The 21,215-nt window shown below is 42.6% G+C and overlaps 1 protein-coding gene across 2 annotated transcripts in view; it reads left to right on the top strand.

Annotated features, from left to right (window-relative positions):
• IQGAP2 (IQ motif containing GTPase activating protein 2) overlaps nt 1-21,215 on the top strand; it is a 219,853-nt gene that overhangs the window by 92,316 nt on the left and 106,322 nt on the right. For both annotated transcript variants that reach the window (XM_074952699.1, XM_074952700.1), the window contains exons 3-4: nt 16,318-16,474; nt 20,760-20,837. In XM_074952699.1, the coding sequence (XP_074808800.1) occupies nt 16,318-16,474; nt 20,760-20,837 (235 nt within the window). The remainder of the gene's footprint in view (nt 1-16,317; nt 16,475-20,759; nt 20,838-21,215) is intronic.

The following is a 21,215-nucleotide window of genomic DNA, read 5'->3' as shown; positions in this document are numbered from 1 at the left end:
TTCACAGTATAGTAAACAGCATAAAGTAACCGCAACAAAATCATGATTATTACAGGTGCAGTACTGCTAAAATCTAGTGAAATCTAAATATAATACATTTCTTGTGTGTTCAAAATTTAGGAGAAACTGAATTATTACAACCAAGATATATATCCAAACAATGCTATTAAAGAAAGCAACCCATTTTGATTGTTTCAGCTTGCCATATGAACAGGATGTAAGGTATTTTTAATAAAAGATCATGATCTGATGTGGCCTGATAACGAAATGATTAATCAAGTTGCATCTGAAGCGTGAGAGTCTTACTTTTTTTTAACCTTTCAGACGAGGCAAATGTTGAACAATACAGGCAATTTATGAAGGCGTTAACAATGTATTCTTCAGCTTTGAGTTAATTGTTGACTGTTGGTATAGCTCTGTGTGCTCTGCAAAAGGGTGCTCTGATTTCAGCTTCTTGCCTCTTTTTAAAGATATTGTTCTACTTTTTCCAAAACTACTTCATAAAAATTTGCTTGGACTTCAGACAAATAGTCTGTCTAGATTTGCAAGCTGAGACTCCTGACTGTAATTACAGCCACTCCTTGATAGCAGGCATTGCTGAGGCTGTGTTAGTAGAGAGACTGTGCTTCAATAACAGGGGTGCGAAGATCCTTCCCTCCCTTCCCCTCAAGTTCAGCACAATGGCCCACCTTGCTCCTCTCCTCTGCTGAGGCCCTCTTCAAACTCCTGACGGTAGTGGTAAAGCTTCACATTGCCCAGTGTAATTCATATCCTTCTGACACTTCACCCTCTGGGTTCCCCTTATTTATCTGCTGCTGTGTTTGGCTCTTCCTGCTCCCCCGTTCGTTGACAGAAGTGATGGTAGTTACTCCTCTTCCTTTTGGCAATAACGGATGGTTCTTGCAGCCTGTTACTTCTCCCCAGCACCAGTGGAGGTGGGGGCACCCCCATGCTACCTCTGTCACCACTTTGCATATAATGTTTCATGCTCTTTGAAATTGATTGTATTGATTTTAGCGTCTGGCAGATCTCCTGTACTAAAGCTAGCAACTCTGGTTCTAGCACAGGCTCCCTTCCCTTTTAGGTATGTCTATACTGCAGTATAAAGCCGAGGGTTCAAACTCAGGCATGAGCCTAACCCTCCATCCCCACCATCTGTCTACACACCAATCTTGCTAACCCAGGACTCACACCCAGGCTCACAGGGGTGGAGGGTCTGAGCTTGAATCAAGCCAGGACCCAGGGTTCAAGCCTTGTTGGTTTGCAGTGTAGACACAGTCCCACTGGACTCATGCTCTGGGAGTCCACCAAAAGTATCCCACAGGCAGGCTGACTTTGTTCTTGGGACAGTCAGTTTTCTACCATGAACAAAAGGCCAGAGCAGCCATGTTTTCGGAGGGTGCTAGGAAGTCTAGGATGTGGGCTGTTGGACTTCATAATGCAGTTTAGATACAGGGGCCCCATGTTAAGACCCAGGGTTCAACATTTCCTAACCTGGTGTTACAAGTGAGTGAAGATGCTCAAGCCATAGGTTAACAAACCCAGGATCTGCTAACTTGAGTGCTACTGACCTTGGGCTTACATTGCAATGTAGACGTTCCCTTTGTTAGTAGCTCTCATGGTTTGAAACAGCCGGAAGGTGTTCTGAACCTTTCTCCGACAAAGCCCTAAAGCTCTCCTGATTGGCTAACAGTCGGTTTCCTCAGGCTGCAATTATATTGATGAGGGTCTCTTTTTAAAAAGAGACAAATATATACTCTGACTCATGAATAATACAGGATAGTGGATTACAGCTTTTGTGGTGTTTTTAAAGTTATATCTTATTAGTATTACAGTAGTAGATCCTGTACAGATGTATAATAAGAAACAACCCCTGCCCCCAAAGACCTCACCATTTGAAGGTTAAGTGCTTGGAAAAGAGACGACTAAGGGGGGATATGATAGAGGTCTATAAAATCATGACTGGTGTGGAGAAAGTAAATAAGGAAGTGTTATTTACTCCTCATAAATCAAGAACTAGGGGCCACCAAATATATAAAAAAGTATCAATTCTGATCCTTTGTTGTCGAATTTCCCCAGAAGGTGATGCCATCTGAAGGAAAATTAAACTTGTAAGCTTATGGAGGGGAGGGTATGATGAGACTGCCTACAATGGCACATAGCCAATCTGTGATGGCTAGCAACAAATATCTCCAGTGGCTGGTGATGGGACACTAGATGGGGAGGGCTCCGAGTTACTGTAGAGAATTTTCCCAGGTGTCTGGCTGGTGGGTCTTGCTGACATGCTCAGGATCTAATTGATTGATTGCCATATTTTGGGGTTGGGAAGGAATCTTTGCCCCTGGACAGATTGGCAGAGACCCTCTCTTTTCCCTCTTCCCCCCCCCCCCCGCCCCATTTTCCTCTGCAGCATGGGGCACAAGTCACTTGCAGGTTTAAATTCATGTAAATGGTGGATTCTCTGTAACCTTAAATCTTTAAATCATGATTTGAGGACTTCAGTAACTCAGCCAGAGGTTAGGGATCTATTACAGGAGTGGGAGGGTGAGGTTCTGTGGCCTGCAATGTGCAGGAGGTCAGACTAGAAGATGATCAAGATGGTCCCTTGTGACATTAAAGTCTCAGTCTGTGTCTTACTGTAACGTAAACAATATTGCTCAACAGTAGTAGTGCAGTTGTAGATGCTTATGGGTATACTGAGACAGGCTGGAGGCCAAACACCTTCAGCAACCTGAGAAATATGGACAACTAGTAATACATTAAACATGTACTTCTTTACTTTATACCTGCATACATAGATCTTTTAAATAAATGTTTTGAAATTAAAACAAAAAACTTGTCAATGAACACTTTGGTCCCGTATGGCTGGTTATAAGGTTTCAGCTCAAACAGCTCTGCTTCTTCTACATAGACTGAAGTTCTCTGCTAACACTAGTACACTCCAAGTGCAAAAAGCTGTTTTGGGTCTTCTGAATAGCAGGTTTCCTGATTGGCAGATTTGGTTTCTCCAGTGGGTTTATTCAAAATACATGATATTTGGGACCTCCTACCAGCCTTTTCTAAAACCTTATTTTCAGCAGATTCTGTTTGTCCTTCTTTATTACCTATAGAGTGTCCAGGGCAATTGGGTACTCTGCAGAACAAAAAGACACAAACGTACCATCTAATTTTAGGTGTGATATGAGTGTTAACAATAGGGGAACTTGAGTGAGAGAGGCATAAAGGTTGGTTATAAGATCATGTTCCATTTATGGTATATGGACATGTTAATGGCTTGTTAAAAATAGAACTGTGTTTTTTTTTCTGCTACTTAGCTGACCCTGAAGAAGCTGGTTTTTTAGAAGGGCTTGGAATGACAATAGGGTTGTGGCCTGGCAAATTTACCTAGTGTGGATAAGTGTGAAATAACTGATTTTTTTTTTTCCTGGGGGTGTGAACCACATTATACAAGCCAGTTGCACAAATCAGTTTTAGAAAAAATTCAAACTTCAGTAGCACCTATAAAAGGGGCATGAGGCACAGACCACAGTGCTGTGGTACTGGATTCTTTGCCCACACGGGATCTGTCTCTTAGGCCAAGTCTGTGCAAGAAACTTTTTACCCATATAGCCAAACGCAACATTTCTATACCGGTGAAAGCACTGGTATAGATGCATTTATACCAGCATTAAAGTGCTTTTGTTGATATAGTTTGTTTTTGCTCGTTGAACTAGTATAACTATACCAACAAAACTTAAGTATAGACTAAGACAAAGCTTCCCTCCAATCCAAATTTAAGGTGGTGTGTTTTTCCTTCAGTTTAAGCTAACTTGCATAGCATCCTCCTGTGAAAATTTGAGGTTTATGTGGATGCTGCTGGTTAATTAGAAAGCCATTAGATCAAATTTTGGTGCTGTCAGACATTTTGCAAATAAGGCCTTCTGGAGATCGCTCGCCATCCAGTGCCAACACAATGAAGGAAAGGCTTGAGCTTCTGCTGCCGCTCTTTGGCTTCAATCTAGGTTGTTAGTAAATACTCCTTAAAAACAAACCTAGACCCTGAATGAAGAGGCATGATAAAATATGCATTGCAACCACTGAGCCTTGTTAACTCTGTTACATGCACCCTACCTTTCTAGCTGCCTGGGATATGATCAAATTGGCTCTGTCCTTGGTACCCTTCTTGTTTCCAAGCCCTCCCTGCTATCTCCGTTCTTGGGTACTGTGATATCACCACCATCCTTCCTGTCATTCGAGCCCATAACTTGCAATCTTCTTTGGCCTTGGGCCTCTCTACATCAAGGCTACATATAAATCTTGCAGATTCTTTCTGCATAAGAAATAAGATATGGGCTTTTCTGTCCATCCCTGTACCTAAAACTCTCATCCAAGCTTTCATAACACATCTATGTTACTGCAAATACTCTTCTTTGACCTTGACAGTTACAATCTTGTTTAACTTGACAGTTTAATCTTGTATCCATTCAGAGTCCTGCTGCAGAGATCATTTTCCTAGCCCATTGCTTTGACCATGTCACCCTTCTCTTTGCATTGCTCCACAGGTTCTCCCTTCTCTATTTTATCAAACAAAAAACTGTTTGTCTCTCTCAAGGCCCTTCTTTGGCTTAATCTCATTTTATGTATAATCTCTTATTTGCTATCAAAATGTCAACTCCCATCTGTGACTAGCCCATGCTCTAGGCTCTATCAAACATGCATCTTCATGCTTTCTTCCATGCTGATCTTCAGTAGGTCCTGTTTCTCTCCCTCACACCAAACCATCCTCCTCACATCCCTTCTTGAAACTCTCCCATGATGCCTACAAAGTACTTGACACCAGTTAGGCTGGTGGTGTGCTGATACCATTGCCTATCATGCTGACCAATGCTGTCTCACTGTTTTAGTTGTACTCCCCTGTCTGTATCCATCTACTGTCTTATACTTTGATTGTCAGCTCTTTGACACAGGAACCATCTTCGTTGTTTCTATAAGTACTTAGCACAGTGGGGTTCTGATCCTTATCGAGGGCTCCTACTCGCTACAGTAATATTTAACAAAAAATTGTAGATCTCCCCAGTTCCCCCAAAGAAACCACCCCAGATTTTTAAGATCTTGAAAATAAGTCGCCTAACTCTCCTTCCAAAATGTTGCTGTGGCATCTTAACATTTAATTTAACATAATTTCATTGATGCTACTAACTCCATCATGTCTCATCAGCTGGCCTGCTGACTGCTATTCTTGCAGCTAGGAAGAACTAGATAAGGCTTCCTCTGGAGGTACTCGTGGTTTCTTTATCTACTACTGCACTGTGAAGTCCATTCCAGTCCCCCTCCCTCCTTCCTTTGTTTCCTCCCCATGGTCTTTGCTTCTTTGCCAGCATTTCTTCCCAGCCCTTGGCAGCTTGGAGTCAAGCCAAGAACAGGAAAGTAAGAGGGGCCTCCCTCATGATGATGCAGACTCATGGTTTGTTAGTGTTGGACCCTGTTCAATGTCTTATCTTTGAGAACTGTTGCTGAATTTGATGGGCGTGATATGAAACACTAAATTTTAATGTCACTGCATATCTGAAAAGGTAGCAAAACGAAACCTTTTTCAAGAGTTTCATGAAAAAGTGCTTGTTTAATTGTAGGGATTGGAGAATGATGTCTGGGTGCAGTGAAATGCGCCAGTGCATATTGCCGTAAACTGGAATGGTGAGTGCAGATGCTAGAAGGCTCTGTACCTTTTTAGCTATTAGAAGTGCTGAGTAAACAAGGCTTTGTCAGATGACTTGCTGACTGAGACAGCAAACACAGGCCTGGATGGGCCATCCTAAACTTTAGAACAGTATTCTGAGCGGCAGTTTACATTTTGAACTCTAATCACTAATTAACCCACATAGAAGCACAGTGGGATAAAACAGATTAAAATAGCAAATAGTTTCTGTGCTGTCACCTTGTGAACTTGAATTTTGTAACAGTATCATCAAGATTCAATTTGATTCAAAAGCCTGGCATGAAAAAATAGTGTATATAAGTTACTTTTAATATACTGCACACAGGGCCATATTGATCCCATGACCTTTCTCTTCTCCTCCCCCCCCCCCACCAGTCTCCTCCTTTTCACTAAAAGAAAAGAAGTACTTGTGGCACCTTAGAGACTAACAAATTTATTTGAGCATCAGCTTTTGTGAGCTACAGCTCACTTCTTCGGGTGCTGTAAGTTCTTCTGAGCAGCTGCCATGCGCTTTTTATTGATCGGAGACACCTTGCACGCTTTTTGGCTGCCTGTCAGATTCCAATGACAGTTCTGTTTGTTCATATTTATCTTAGTGTGTGTTTCCTCTGTTGCCCTGCTACTCTTTGTTCTAAAGATCTTTTCCATTTATCCTCTGCCCCTTTCCTCTCATGTGCTCTTGCTGGTGCTCCTTTCTGCCCCATTATCATTGCTAGGGGGACTCCCCAGAAGCAACAAGATGGCTCCCAGAGCACTGCGGGGGATCTCATCTCACTACATAGGGCATAGATGAGAGCCAAAAATATTTAGTCCTTGTTGAACAGTGGGGACTAAGATACTTTAAATGTTGTACTAAGCTACAGTGTGTCTCAGTGCACTTCAGTGTATCCTCATATCTTGAGAAATGTCAGACATTTAAAACAGATATTAGTCCCATTCAGACTTGTTTCTAAAATAGAAAGAGGAGTGCACAAATCATTAAGACCCCAATTCAGGAATGCACTTAAGCACATAGTTAAATTGCATGGACTTCAATGGTACGTAAGCAAGTGATTAAGTGCTGTTCTGAATAGGGACGCTTTCCTGAATCACAGTCTAACAGTACAAAAATAAGGAGTTGGGGAAAAATCAAGATAGTGGATGTGAATTATCACCATGAAACAGTTATGCTGCTGTTTATCCGCTACCTACTATAGTACTGCAGTTCTTTATTAATGCTAATGAAATATTTGGTACCACTCATTACAGTGAAGCAATTATTGACTAAACAGCAAGTATTTTCTTGCTGTTTCCATTCAAGTTATAACATTATGCCTGATAAATACACACAGCCAGCCATGTAAATGTCATGTTCCCAAAGAACCTCAACTGTAGTGGCTAAATAGTTCCGTGGTAAACATTGTTAAAGTTCTTCCTCTAAAGGAGATGATGATGTTAAATTAGTAGGCTTGGAAAGATTTGATTTTTTTTTTTTAAATCGGTAAATGTTTAACTGTTAATTTCACCACACTCGTGCAAACAGACAAATACTTCCATTGATTAAAAGTTGAAGTTTACAGAAGTAAGAATCATGTGCAACATCATCCTGGTATGCATCAGGAAACAGCCAACTTAGAGAGGAACAAGCAGTTTTAGACCACTGAGGACATGGGGCAGACCATATTGTTGTTAGAAATACTATAAAACAAAGTAAAAGCAACTCGTGATAAATTTTATAGATTTTTGTCAAGGCTTTTGACAGCATACCCAGGCGGTCTCTGGAAAATGATGGCACTCTAATTATTTTTGGTGGTGTTCCATAAAGTAATCAAGGATGTATATGATAATGCTGAATGCAGTCAGAGATTGTGACAATATCAGCTAATGGTTTGCAGTGACAACTAGAGTAAGGCAAGGATGTATTATGTCCCCACTATTGTTTTTCACTGTCATAAGGAAAGTAACCGCAGAAGGCAATCAGGGAATTTTATGGACAAATGAAGCACAACAGGATGGCCTCGTTTTTGTTGATGATATTGGCCTGCTTAGTTTAACTCGGAGGTTCTCAAACTGTGGTCCGTGGACCAGCTCCATTCAGGTGGTCCGTGGATAGTTCCTGGGCGGGCGGCCGCACATGAGAGAATGAAGGGCCACTCACCTAATTAGCTGCACGGCTCCACTAATTAGGTTCCTGGTCCCTGAAAAGACTCACATGTAAGTGAGGCGGTGGCCTTGGGGGAATAGTAGGTAGGTGGGAGGGGGGAAGTAGGGTGAGAAGAGGGGGTGGGGGGAATTTGGGACATGCAGAGAAAGAGGCGACTTTCCCCCAGCTCTCTTCTTTTATGGAGCAGAGTCATGGAAATAGATGAAGAATTGAGAAGATCAACTCATTCCAAAGTAAATGCCTGAGGAAGCTCTTCACAGTCCATTGGAAAGAACTTCTTGCAACATTAAAAATTCAAAAAGGAGAGCAAACCCAACCTACAGCAAATATAGAAAGATAACAACAATGGACCTATTTAAGACATGCTTTAAGGACGTCACCAACATGACTTCTGTGGCAAGTTATAATATGAACATCACTTGGAAAGGGGGGGAAAAAAGAGGAAGACCTAGAGAAACATTATGTAGAATAATACAGAAAGAAGCCAAATCCATTAACATGACACTCAGAAGCCTGAACAGACCAGTAGAAGACCAGAATAAATGGTGGAAACTGGTGAACGCCCTTTGCAACTGAGGTTATGAGAAGATAAAGGAAAGAAAAATGATGCTAGAGTTTAAGAATATTAACTTTGTATATTTTGGTATGTGATATTAGACAATTTTTGTTTTAAGTTATGAAGCTTTCACTCTGAATCTCAATGTCTACTGCTATTAAATAGTTGTCTGACACCCCTCAATTTCCTGTGAAAATTTAAAGATCATTAATAGAAAAGCTGGAAAAACAAAAACATTGATATCAAAAGTATATAAAATCAAATTTTGCCAACCCTAATAATCAGTTATTGCTCTACACCTAGTTTATATTAAATCTAAAACATTAGAATTAAACCTCATGAAGTTTCCAAACTAATCTTTTAGCTAATTTCTACCAGAACAATTAAAATACATAAGTTACAATTGACGTGTAGTACCCCTCGGAACATTTATACTGAAAAACTAAAAAGAACAACTTACATAGAGTCTTGAAAATCAGTACTCAGATTAGACCAGAGGTTCTCAAAACAGTGTTCCATACAGCACTGTTGGTCTGCAGCAAGCTGGCCAGCCCTGTGATACTAGGTTCCCTGTTAAGTCACGTTAAAATGAGCTACAAATACATTCAGTACTTTCTCCAATATTTTTCCACCTAAGGAATTCCCGTTGCCATAGGGATGTTAACATGATTACAGATAGAGGATGCTTTGGACATTGTTTTGTGTCACTTTCTGATAACTAAGGCAGTCATAGACCAGTTCACACATACTGTACGACAACCTGTCCACCAGAGGTTTATATGCTCAGAAAACTGAGGTTGGAATCCAAGATTCAAAAACCACCAATTTCTCACCCCAGAACGGAAAAAGCACACTTCGTCATTATGTCTTAGGTTAGAAAGGCTCGTGAGATGAATGATGTATTCCGTTGCACTTTGATTCATTACAGGATAAAAGAAAGTGGTTTCACTGAGGCAAAGACTATCCAAATGGTTCTTCAGGAAACTACTCTCACAATAGATCTTGGACAGTATCAGACAAAACCGTATGGAACCAGTGTCATTAAGAAGCATTGCTGCCTGCAGCGCAGAAACGGAGTGGAAAGTATGGTTTCACTGGCATGTCTCCCCCGTTCCACCCCATAGATTTATACTGTATGGATGCATGCCAAGGTTTTTTGAGTTATGACTTTTTAATGACCATGGAAAAATATACATGCAAGAGCAAAGTGTCATACTATTTGTCTTCTCCAAAGCATGTGAAGACAATAAGAAAAGCTAAATTTGCCTCAGAGTTAGTGTGAATCCAGATTCTGCTGAAGTCAATTATTTCCATGGGTCATTTTTGCTAGTCCTTGACTTATGGGTTCTAAAACTGTTGTAAAAGCAGCAGATAGAGCTGGCCAACTGATGAATGGGAGTTAATGAAGGGTCAAATTTGAACTTTTACTCTAGTCAGCTAGCACTCGGGAAGTGACTAGTGCAAAACATAGCATGCTTCCTCAGCAGCATGGGTAGGCTTGGAAGAATTTGATTTTCATCAGTAAATGTCTGTCCATGATTTTACCATGCACACACAAACAAACAAAGTGTTTCCATAGACAATCAAAATTTACCATCAGGAAAAGAAAATTGCTGCTTGAGAACTTGAAGTTTGATTTAAGGATAATTATTTTGTATATTTTGACATGTGATGTTGACAATTTGTTTTAACAGTGTTAAAGCTTTAACTTTTTGAATCTCAATATCTACAGTCACTAAATAATTATTGGGTAACACACACACACACACCCCACACACACACACACACACACTCAATTTCCTGTGAAACTGGAAACTGAAAATTAAAATCAAAAATACTTAAGAATAAATAAATCTGTTGAAATTATATAACAATAAAAATGGAGTTCTGCCAAGCCTAAATATGGGTTACCATGAGTACATCAAATGTATCCTCTGTTCCTTATACTGAGTCCCTATATAATATCACATCAAGTTCTAGGACTCAATCCTTCTCTTCAAGCCCTGGTCTACACTAGGAGTTGAGGTCGAATTTAGCAGCGTTAAATCGGTTTAACCTTGCACCCATCCACGTGACAAAGCCGTTTTTTTCGACTTAAAGGGCTCTTAAAATGGATTTCCTTACTTCATCCCCAACAAGGGGATTAGCGCTGAAATCGGCCTTGCTAGGTCGAATTTGGGGTATTGTGGACACAATTAGACGGTATTGGCCTCCGGGAGCTATCCCAGAGTGCTCCATTGTGACCGCTCTGGACAGCACTCTCAACTCAGATGCACTGGCCAGGTAGACAGGAAAAGGCCTGCGAACTTTTGAATTTCAGTTTCCTGTTTGGCCAGCGTGGCAAGCTGCAGGTGACCATGCAGAGCTCATCAGCAGAGGTGACCATGATGGAGTCCCAGAATCGCAAAAGAGCTCCAGCATGGACCGAACGGGAGGTACGGGATCTGATCGCTGTACGGGGAGAGGAATCCGTGCCATCAGAACTCCGTTCCAGTTTTCGAAATGCCAAAACATTTGTCAAAATCTCCCAGGGCATGAAGGATAGAGGCTGTAACAGGGACCCAAAGCAGTGCCACGTGAAACTTAAGGAGCTGAGGCAAGCCTACCAGAGAGGCGAACGGCCGCTCCGGGTCAGAGCCCAAAACATGCCACTTCTGTGATGAGCTGCATGCCATTTTAGGGGGTTCAGCCACCACTACCCCAGCCGTGGTGTTTGACTCCTTCAATGGAGATGGAGGCAACACGGAAGCAGGTTTTGGGGACGAGGAAGAGGAGGAGGTGGTTGTAGATAGCTCACAGCAAGCAAGCGGAGAAATCGTATTTCCTGACAGCCAGGAACTGTTTCTCACCCTGGACCTGGAGGCAGTCCCCCCCGAACCTACCCAAGGTTGCCTCCTGGACCCGCTAGGCGGAGAAGGGACCTCTGGTGAGTGTACCTTTTTAAAATACTATACATGGTTTAAAGCAAGCATGTTTAATGATTAATTTGCCCTGGCATTCGTGGCTCTTCTGAATATACTCCCAAAGCCTTTGCAAAAGGTTTCTGGGGAGGGCAGCCTTATTCCATCCACCATGGTAGGACACTTTAGCACTCCAGGCCAGTAGCACGTATTCGGGAATCATTGTAGAACAAAGCATTGCAGTGTATGTTTGCTGGCGTTCAAACAACATCCGTTCTTTATCTCTCTGTGTTATCCTCAGGAGAGTGATATCATTCATGGTCACCTGACTGAAATAGGGTGCTTTTCTTAAGGGGACATTCAGAGGTGCCCGTTCCTGCTGGGCTGTTTGCCTGTGGCTGAACAGAAATGTTCCCTGCTGTTAGCCACAGGAAGGGGTGAGGGGCTAGCCACGTGGTGGGGGGAGGCAAAATGCGACCTTGGAACGAAAGCACATGTGCTGTGTATGTAATGTTAACAGCAAGGTTTACCGTGAAAGAGTGTACCCATTGTTGAAAGGTAGCGGCAGCGTGATGAGAGGAGGCTGAGGCTGCTGGAGGATTAAACTAATATGCTCCAGCATACGGTTGAGCTGCAGGAAAGGCAGCAGGAGCACAGACCACCGCTACAGCCCCTGTGTAACCAACCGCCCTCCTCCCCAAGTTCCATAGCCTCCTCACCCAGACGCCCAAGAACGCGGTGAGGGGGCCTCCGGCCACCCAGCCACTCCACCCCAGAGGATTGCCCAAGCAACAGAAGGCTGGCATTCAATATGTTTTAAAGTGCTGTGTGGCCTTGTCCTTCCCTCCTCCACCACCCCTCCTGGTGCTTCTCTCCTCCACCACCCCTCCTGGGCTACCTTAGTAGTTATCCCCCTATTTGTATGATGAATTAATAAAGAATGCATGAATGTGAAGCAACAATGACTTTATTGCCTCTGCAAGCGGTGATCGAAGGGAGGAGGGAAGGGTGGTTAGCTTACAGGGAAGTAGAGTGAACCAAGGGGTGGGTGGGGGGTTCATCAAGGAGAAACCAACAGAACTTTCACACAGTAGCCTGGCTAGTCATGAAACTGGTTTTCAAAGGTTCTCTGATGCGCACCACACCCTCCTGTGCTCTTCTAGCCGCCCTGGTGTCTGGCTGTGCGTAATCAGCGGCCAGGCGATTTGCCTCAACTTCCCACCCCACCATAAACGTCTCCCCCTTACTCTCTCGGATATTGTGGAGCTCACAGCAAGCAGTAATAACAGTGGGAATATTGGTTTTGCTGAGGTCTAACCGAGTCAGTAAACTGCGCCAGTGTGTTTTTAAATGTCCAAATGCACATTCTACCACCATTCTGCACTTGCTCAGCCTGTAGCTGAACAGCTCCTGACTACTGTCCAGGCTGCCTGTGTATGGCTTCATGAGCCATGGCATTAAGGAGTAGGCTGGGTCCCCAAGGATAACTATAGGCATTTCAACATCCCCAACGGTTATTTTCTGGTCTGGGAATAAAGTCCCTTCCTGCAGCTTTTGAAACAGACCAGAGTTCCTGAAGATGTGAGCGTCATGTACCTTTCCCGGCCTTCCCACGTTGATGTTGGTGAAACGTCCCTTGTGATCCACCAGTACTTGCAGCACTATTGAAAAGTACCCCTTGTGGTTTATGTACTCGCCGGCTTGGTGCTCTGGTGCCAAGATAGGGATATGGATTCCGTCTATCGCCCCACCACAGTTAGGGAATCCCAATGCAGCAAAGCCATCCACTGTGACCTGCACATTTCCCAGGGTCACTACCCTTGATATCAGCAGATCTTTGATTGCGTTGGCTACTTGCATCACAGCAGCCCCCACAGTAGATTTGCCCACTCCAAATTGATTCCCGACTGACCGGTAGCTGTCTGGCATTGCAAGCTTCCACAGGGCTATTGCCACTCACTTCTCAACTGTGAGGGCTGCTCTCATCTTGGTATTCATGCTCTTCAGGGCAAAGGAAAGCAAATCATAAAGTTCAAGGAAAGCGCCCTTATGCATGCAAAAGTTTCGCAGCCACTGGGAATCGTCCGAGACCCACAACAGTATGCGGTCCCACTAGTCTGTGCTTGTTTCCCGGGCCCAGAATCGGCTTTCCATGGCATGAACCTGCCCCATTAGCACTATGATGCCTGCATTGCCAGGGCCCATGCTTTGAGAGAAGTCTGTGTCCATGTCCTCATCACTCTCGTCACCACGCTGACATCGCCTACTCGCCCGGTTTCGCTTTGCCGGGTTCTGGTGCTGCATATACTGCTGGATAATGCGCGTGGTGTTTAATGTGCTCCTAATTGCCAAAGTGATCTGAGAGGGCTCCGTGCTTGCCGTGGTATGGCGTCTGCACAGAAAAAAGGCGCAGAACGATTGTCTGCCGTTGCTCTGACGGAGGGGGGTGACTGATGACATGGCTTACAGGGCTGGCTTACTGGGAATTAAAATCAACAAAGGGGGTAGCTTTACATCTAGGAGAAACAAAAACAACTGTGTCACAGAATGGCCCCCTCAAGGATTGAACTCAAACCCCTGGGTTTAGCAGGCCAATGCTCAACCCACTAAGCTATCCCTTCCTCTGGTATTTCAGGCAGGACTTCATGGAGGGAGTGGGGAGCAAATGAATACAAAACAGATCTGGTCTATTTCTTGTTTTGATCCACTCCATCTATCTCTTACATCTTTGGCTGGCAGCAGACGGTTCAGAAGGACTGCAAGCCATCCACATCTACTGGCTGCCCGGCAGAAGATGGTACAAGAGGACTGCTAGCCATCCTCATCTCCTGCCTGCTCACCATGAGATGGTACAATAGGACTGCCTGCAGGACTAAAGAGAGTGATCTGGTTGAGTCACTCCTAATTTAGTCCCTGCACCCATATCTGCCCAGGCGCTCCTGACTGACCTTACCGAGGTGGCCAGGAGCACCTCGGACATGATGAGGATGGTTTTCAGGCCTATTGTACCGTCTGCTGCCACAAGGCAATGGGTTGCTGCTGCTGTGTAGCAATGCAGTACCGCGTCTGCGAGCACTCAGGAGACATACGGTGACAGTGAGCTGAGCGGGCTCCATGCTTGCCGTGGTATGGCGTCTGCACAGATAAATCAGGAAAAAAGGCGCGAAACGATTGTCTGCCCTTGCTTTCACAGAGGGAGGGAGGGCGGGCCTGATGACATGTACCCAGAACCACCCGCGACAATATTTTTTGCCCCATAAGGCATTGGGATTTCAACCCAGAATTCCAATGGGCAGCAGAGACTGCGGGAACTGTGGGATAGCTACCCACAGTGCAACACTCTGGAAGTCGACGCTTGCCTTGGTACTGTGGAAGCACTCCGCCGAGTTAATGCACTTAGAGCATTTTGTGTGGGGACACACAATCGACTATATAAAAATGATTTCTAAAAAAACGACTTCTTTAAATTCGACCTAATTTCGTAGTGTAGACATACCCCAAGTCATTTAATGATCGGGACCCAGGATACCGAAAAGATCAACCTGGATTTTTAATGCAAGGACCGCATGTGACAACTCCCTTCCTCTGGCACAACAGAATTGTCTAGTTAAAGGTAACAGTCATTTGTGAGCACAGCAGAGCTTTCTTGGGGGAGTGGCTCAAAACTGGAGAAAACGCTGGCAGGATTCAAGAATTACCACAAACCTCAGCACTTTCTATTCCAAGGGCAAGGCACACTTTCACCTTCCCTTCATTAATACATAAATGAAGGGGCCACCACCATCAGGTCAAAAACAGAAAGCAAGAAGAAAAGCTCACCCAAGTAGGGTGCAATACGCATTACTTAATGCACTAGTGGAAGGGACTCTGCTCTGGGTGCAGCATAAGAACTTGAGTAAAGACTGCACCACTGAAGCCAGATTAAAGAATTTTGGGGCCCTGTGCACTATGGAAATTGGGAACCTACCAACTCCCATAAACTTAGAGCATGTGACAGCAGCAGCAGCGGGCCACAAAATCCACTAAAACCCTTTGGTGGGCCAAAGGCCTTTTTCTTCTCTCCACCCCAAAATGACTACATACTCATCCATGGGGTAACAACAAGCAGCGCCAGCTCTCAAGGCAGTTAGTCAGCAACAGTAGCCTGAGCGTGCGTGCTTCTAAGGAAACAGCTCCTGGGGCAGTTATGCAGTGCCATCCCCTACCAGAGCAACAGAGCACACTCACAGCAGCAGCATGCCTTATGGCCAACAGCAGGTCCACACAAAGAATGCAGGAGTAACACAGTGTGGGGAGAAAACTTCTCCCTGCCCACCTTCCGCTTTCCGGGGTGATAGGCCAAATAAAGTGATCTGACGGGTTGGATGCGGTCCCCGAGCCACCAGCTGCCCAGACCTTTTCTTTTCTTTTGGCGGTTGAGGGACCCACCCTGAGAGCTGTGCAAGTACACATTGGTTAACCGGGTCTGGAGCCACTTCTATAGACCTATAATGCCAGCCTTTGAGTACGAATAGGTAATTATTTATATTCTTCATAAAGACTCGGCTCTTATAACTTGGGGGTAATAGCAGCCATGGGTAATGGGGCTAGAAGTTATCAGTGGGTGGAGAGTGGGTAAGCTTGGACATCCCAAGACTTGCTAAACCAGGGACACTGGGAAAGTAGTGTTTAACTCCTCCCCCTCCCCACATGCTTTTCCCATTCTTTACTTATTCTGAGTCAGAAGGCATAGTTCAGGAGTTTTGACTCCGTTACCAAAGTATCCCTGAGACAAAAGCTGTCATGGCTCGTTTTGTAATAGTTTTGATTTGTCATGCCAATGAGCACATGGGGAGCTCTTCTTCTGTTGCTCTGTGCATGCGTCAGTGCTTTTACTGACATCTAAGGTGTGTGGAGTTGTTGGGTGATGGTTGTGGTGGTTACTCAGAGTGCGAGCATATAATGGCATCACAGTTCTAATATACTGTACCATGTTAAAATTGCAGCCAACAGAAATGGTAATTCTTGGCCATGTGTTTTGTAGGTGGATGGAGGTCTGTTTGGCTGAAGAACTGCCACCCACTACTGAATTGGAAGAAGGCTTAAGAAATGGAGTTTACCTTGCCAAACTAGCTAAGTTCTTTGCCCCTAAAATGGTCTCTGAGAAGAAAATCTATGATGTGGAACAGACACGGTATAAGGTAACTAAGGTTTCGTTGGCAGCTGATTAAAACCAAAAGTTAAATATTTGTTGCTCTATCTTTCCCACTCTGTTTTAAATGTTTTAGCACTGGGCTTTGCAGAAAGCTAATGAGTGCTTATTTCATGTTAAGATTTTCTGCATCAGCAGACTGTGTTGTGTCCTGATACATATGGAATTCTACTCCTCTTGTTTCACTTTTTAAGATCTGTGTTGTACTTTTAGTTAGGAAAATTACTCTACCTTTCTTTCTCCCGCCAGTTGCACACACAAATTACTGTATAACTCCCCATAGTCCAATGAAGGACTGACTGTGGTCACCAGCTGGGACATGAACTTGTAGCACTGAAGAGCAGGGAGGCAATATGATAAAATACGAATAACCACTATACAGAAAAAAACATGATAGCTGTACTTAAGGGTTTTTTAAGACCAAAAAAAAGTAGTTTCAGCTCCAGGGAAAGCTTTTTGGTAAGGACACAAAGCATTACCATTTGTAAAATTACAATCCATTAGGAAATAGGGGCCTAAAGCTCTATGAGACTATTTTTAAAAACAATTACCAAGTTCTTCCATGAACTGCTGTATAATTTGTTAGCAAATATCCCCCTTATGAGATCTGCATGTTTTTGTTTTAATATCAAACACTTTATCATGGAGGAACAAAAATCAGTCAAACAAATCAAGCTCTGCTGTTACGTTCACAAGCTGCATAGTTACTTGGTGATAATGGAGAATGCATGTATGTACATTAGTTTATATTTGGGGACCTCCTTTAAGAGCTGCTTTATTTCAGTTTGCGTAAGGAGACAGCTGGAGAATGCAAATTTTAAAGGTAGATCTGTTTTTTGGGGTGTTCTCTGTGCAGGTCCAAAATCTGTTCAGGATCTCAAGAGATTAAAAAAATGTATATACCTTTAAAAATTGTGTTTATGCTTTTAAAAGATTATAATTTTTCTCTTGCTTACCTGCCACATCTGCAGTTCAGGTTTCTGTCTCTCTAGTGGCCCCTAAAACAGAATATTTTTCTTCCCTTTTTTTGTTCTGTTTTTTAAGTGGTGGTCTTGTCAATTGTTAGGGGAAAATAAACCTTGAGTCCTGAATTTGAGGCTTGAAATGTAGTGGTGATCGAACTGATTTTATATTCCATATGTTTTTAGATTGTAAATATTTGTGACTTACGAGCTTGTCTACATGAACACATATGGCATGACGAGCTGTGGTGTAAATATATAGCTTTCTAGTGTGCTGCATGCTGACTGTGTGGACGCTGTTCCTGCGCAATAAAAGTTCCCTAGTATGTACTGAAATGACCTTGGGAACTTTTAGTGCATAGCAGCAGGCTCCACACAGACAGTCAATGTGCAGCCTGCAGGCATGCTGTAGATTTACACCACAGCGTGCCGTGATGTACACGCTTTGTGTAGATGTGCCCCAAGTTACACGCACGTCCTGTTACTGAGTTGGAATCTTGAACAGTTTATCATACTGCATTGCAAATCGTATGTGTATTTCAGAAGACATAACAAAATACTATGTTTTTAATATATGAAAAACTGCAATCTTTTGAAAGAAGTCTGTACAAGTGTAGACCTGTCTTGTTGTTAGTTTCATCTCCATAAAAACTAAGTAGTACTACCAAATATGAAGTCCACTAGAAACTTTGTCATTGCTATTGATCTTAAGGTGGAAGGAACTCCAGATACCACTACGACAGACAATAGTATATAACTTTAATGTAGATTTACCTTTAGAAATGCCTCCTCTTAAATTTTGGTGATTAGTACAGAAAGTCTATGGTGCAAATATTCTCCTGTGTCATATCTTTTCTGTACAAAGATACTGTTGTCTGGTAACTGAAATGATGTATTCAAAGCCAAAAATGTTGAAAAACTGCCAGTTCAAGCTCTCTTTTATAAAACAAAAAAAACCCCTCATTTTCAGCAGTTGTGTGGCTGAAATTAGGATAACTGTTTACTAGTATAATTCACAAACTGGCATGTTTGTGCCTGTTTTCATCATAACTTTTATATGAATTTAGTGTGAATTTTTTACATGAATTGACAGGCCCTGAGTGTGAAATCCTCTTGCCATGTGAGTAGAGAAGTGCAAGCTTTTTGGGAAGTCCAAGAACAGCAAAAAACCAAAATTCTCCATACTGCTTCAGCACTGAGTCAACTCTGACCTTAAGGGGCCTCTCCCATGAAGGAGAAGGTAGTTAATTCCCTATGCTTACAATCATGCCACTGCTGAGACTACAAAACCAGTGCCAGTTGGTGCCAAAATTTTTGTGATGTGGCCACGTGCCCACTAGGAAACTGAGACAACCAGACTCAACTTGCATAGGTCATTGGACAGCAATCAAATGGTATGTTTTTTAGTCACAGTTGACCTAGACTGGATCTGAAAAGCTTTTATTTCATACCATTATGACTCATAAGACCTTTCATTCAAAGGAATGTGCTAGTGGGGAGTTACCTTCAGACTGAAGCTCGGAGCAGCTCACCAGCACACCTCCAGTTTCACATAGGAAGTAGATTCAGGTTGATGTAATCTACAGAGGGGTGGACAGGCCGAACCTGAGTGGTGCTGCGACTCCACCACGTCGTGACCCTGCTTGGTTTGGAGACCTAGTCAAATGTGTTTTTTAACAGCTGTTTCCAAGATTTCACATACTTTTTTCAAATTCACGATTTCAGTGACCAAATTTTGGTATAGTTGGTTTCTTAAAGTGGTGAGACTTCTAGAATTGCAATCAAGGAGTTGCCTGGAAATGCCAGATGGGCACTTGCATGTGGAATAGGTTCTCAGATATTGCCTGTTGAAATTGGATGGAGGGATGAATGGTGCTTAGGGAGGCTTTTTTCTGTTGCTTTTTAAGCGAGCTATAAGAAGAAGATATGAGTTTTGCACATGCATATGTTCATGTGACGCTTTCATTGGGAAATTATGCCTCAGAAGATTGGATTCTAGGACTGTCAACTTTGGAAACTGCTTTTTTCAAAATGAGAACTTGTACTGAAAAAAATAATTTAAAAAAAAAAAGTTCTGGCTTTTTATGGGAAATTTCTTTTTAAATGGTCTGCTTTAATCATGAAATTAAAGAATTTGAAATTTTTCTGTGAATTTTTTGACCAGCTGTGATTAAATGGCACTTTACAGAACAGAGCTAAACGTGTTCACAGCTCTCAAGTACTTAACATTCAAATGCATATATGGCATCTTAAACTTACATCAGTAGCAACTAATAACTAATCTATTATATATTTTCCTGCATACATAAGTAAAGGATGGAAAAACAGGCTTTTCTGGTCTCTTTTTCAAGGTACCTCTGCCTCTTTCCCCTGGCCTCCTTTTCTGGAGATGGTTTAGAAAAAATATAGAACCAAGAGCACCAAAAGACCAAGGTCAAACTCAAGAGAAAGCAGAGCTTTGTCTAATTTATCCATACCATAGTCTTGTCCCATGAAAAGGGAAGGATTTCTGAATCCACACCTGGCAAGCTGGCCAAATGCTGAAATGCTTCTTCCAATAGTCTTGAAAACTGTTTGCAATTTCAGGAAATTCTGCCTTCTTCAAATATTGCTTTTCTACAAAACTTAATTAAATGTTTTGTATTAAAATCATGGATACTTCAAATTTCCAACTTAAGATTTTAAAGACTACTTGTGCTCAGAATGGACTTTAAAAAACAAACAAACAGGAAATGAGTGAATTTTCAGTGGAAAAGGGCTTGTTCTTTTAGTGGAAAAATTAGTATATTTCAGTTAAGTGGGCCCACTTCTCAGATTCTTGGCAAAAATGATTTTCATGTGCTCTTTTTCTAAATTGCACACACCTCTAATTACAAATCACCTGAACTCCCCGGTTCTCCTGGAGACTTTAATGACTAAACATCCCTTTTTTGTAACAGCGCTGTCTCTCATTTGTATTCAGGCTTGCCTTGCCCAACCAGAACAGGAGCCTAATAAGCAAGAAGGCATCTAGAATGCTTCTTTACCTCTTGACAATGGGACTCTTTGAACAAACTTGCATGGAAACAGGATTTTGGGCACAGGCATTGGGATTACAAAGTCCACCTAAGAGGATGAGTTAAATGGCATGTAACTGCCTTATGATTTGGCATGCAGCTGAAACACTCTGGCTTTCGGGTCACATATTGAAAACTTAGAATGTTATTCACAGGAGAAGTGTAAAATTGTTAAGCAAAGCCAGGTAAATAGCAAAAGAAAATAAGAGATTATTATTTGAATGATTGTCTTCCTCCTCCCCTCCTTCCATATTAGAGATCGGGCCTTCATTTTCGACACACGGATAATACTGTGCAATGGCTAAGGGCAATGGAATCCATTGGTCTACCTAAGGTAAGTATTTAAATGATACGACACAACAATTTAAATGACATGACCCACGGACAAAGTTGACTAAAACAGTGAGATTATCTTCCCCTTAATTTGCTTAAATAAAATATTGTTGAAAGCTTCAGTACGGGAAGACCTAGTTCAGGAAATCTAAAGTTTAGAAATGTTTGTTTCCTTTCAGTGTCTTTTGTCCCTTGTCACCTTCCATCTGCTACTCATTATTTTGTCCTATTTTCTTCCTGTTTATTTCCAGTGACTTTTTCTAGTCTCTCCTGAATCTTCACAGTAAATCCCATGCTGTCCTTCTATCTGATTCACTCTTAATGAGTTCTCTGGGTTTCTTTCATGTTACTTCCTGTCCTCCTCCCCTTCTCTCTTTGC

The sequence above is a fragment of the Natator depressus genome, chromosome 5 (genome assembly GCF_965152275.1).
Source record: "Natator depressus isolate rNatDep1 chromosome 5, rNatDep2.hap1, whole genome shotgun sequence".
Classification (NCBI taxonomy): Eukaryota; Metazoa; Chordata; order Testudines; family Cheloniidae; genus Natator; species Natator depressus.
This window is presented reverse-complemented; position numbering and strand designations above follow the sequence as displayed.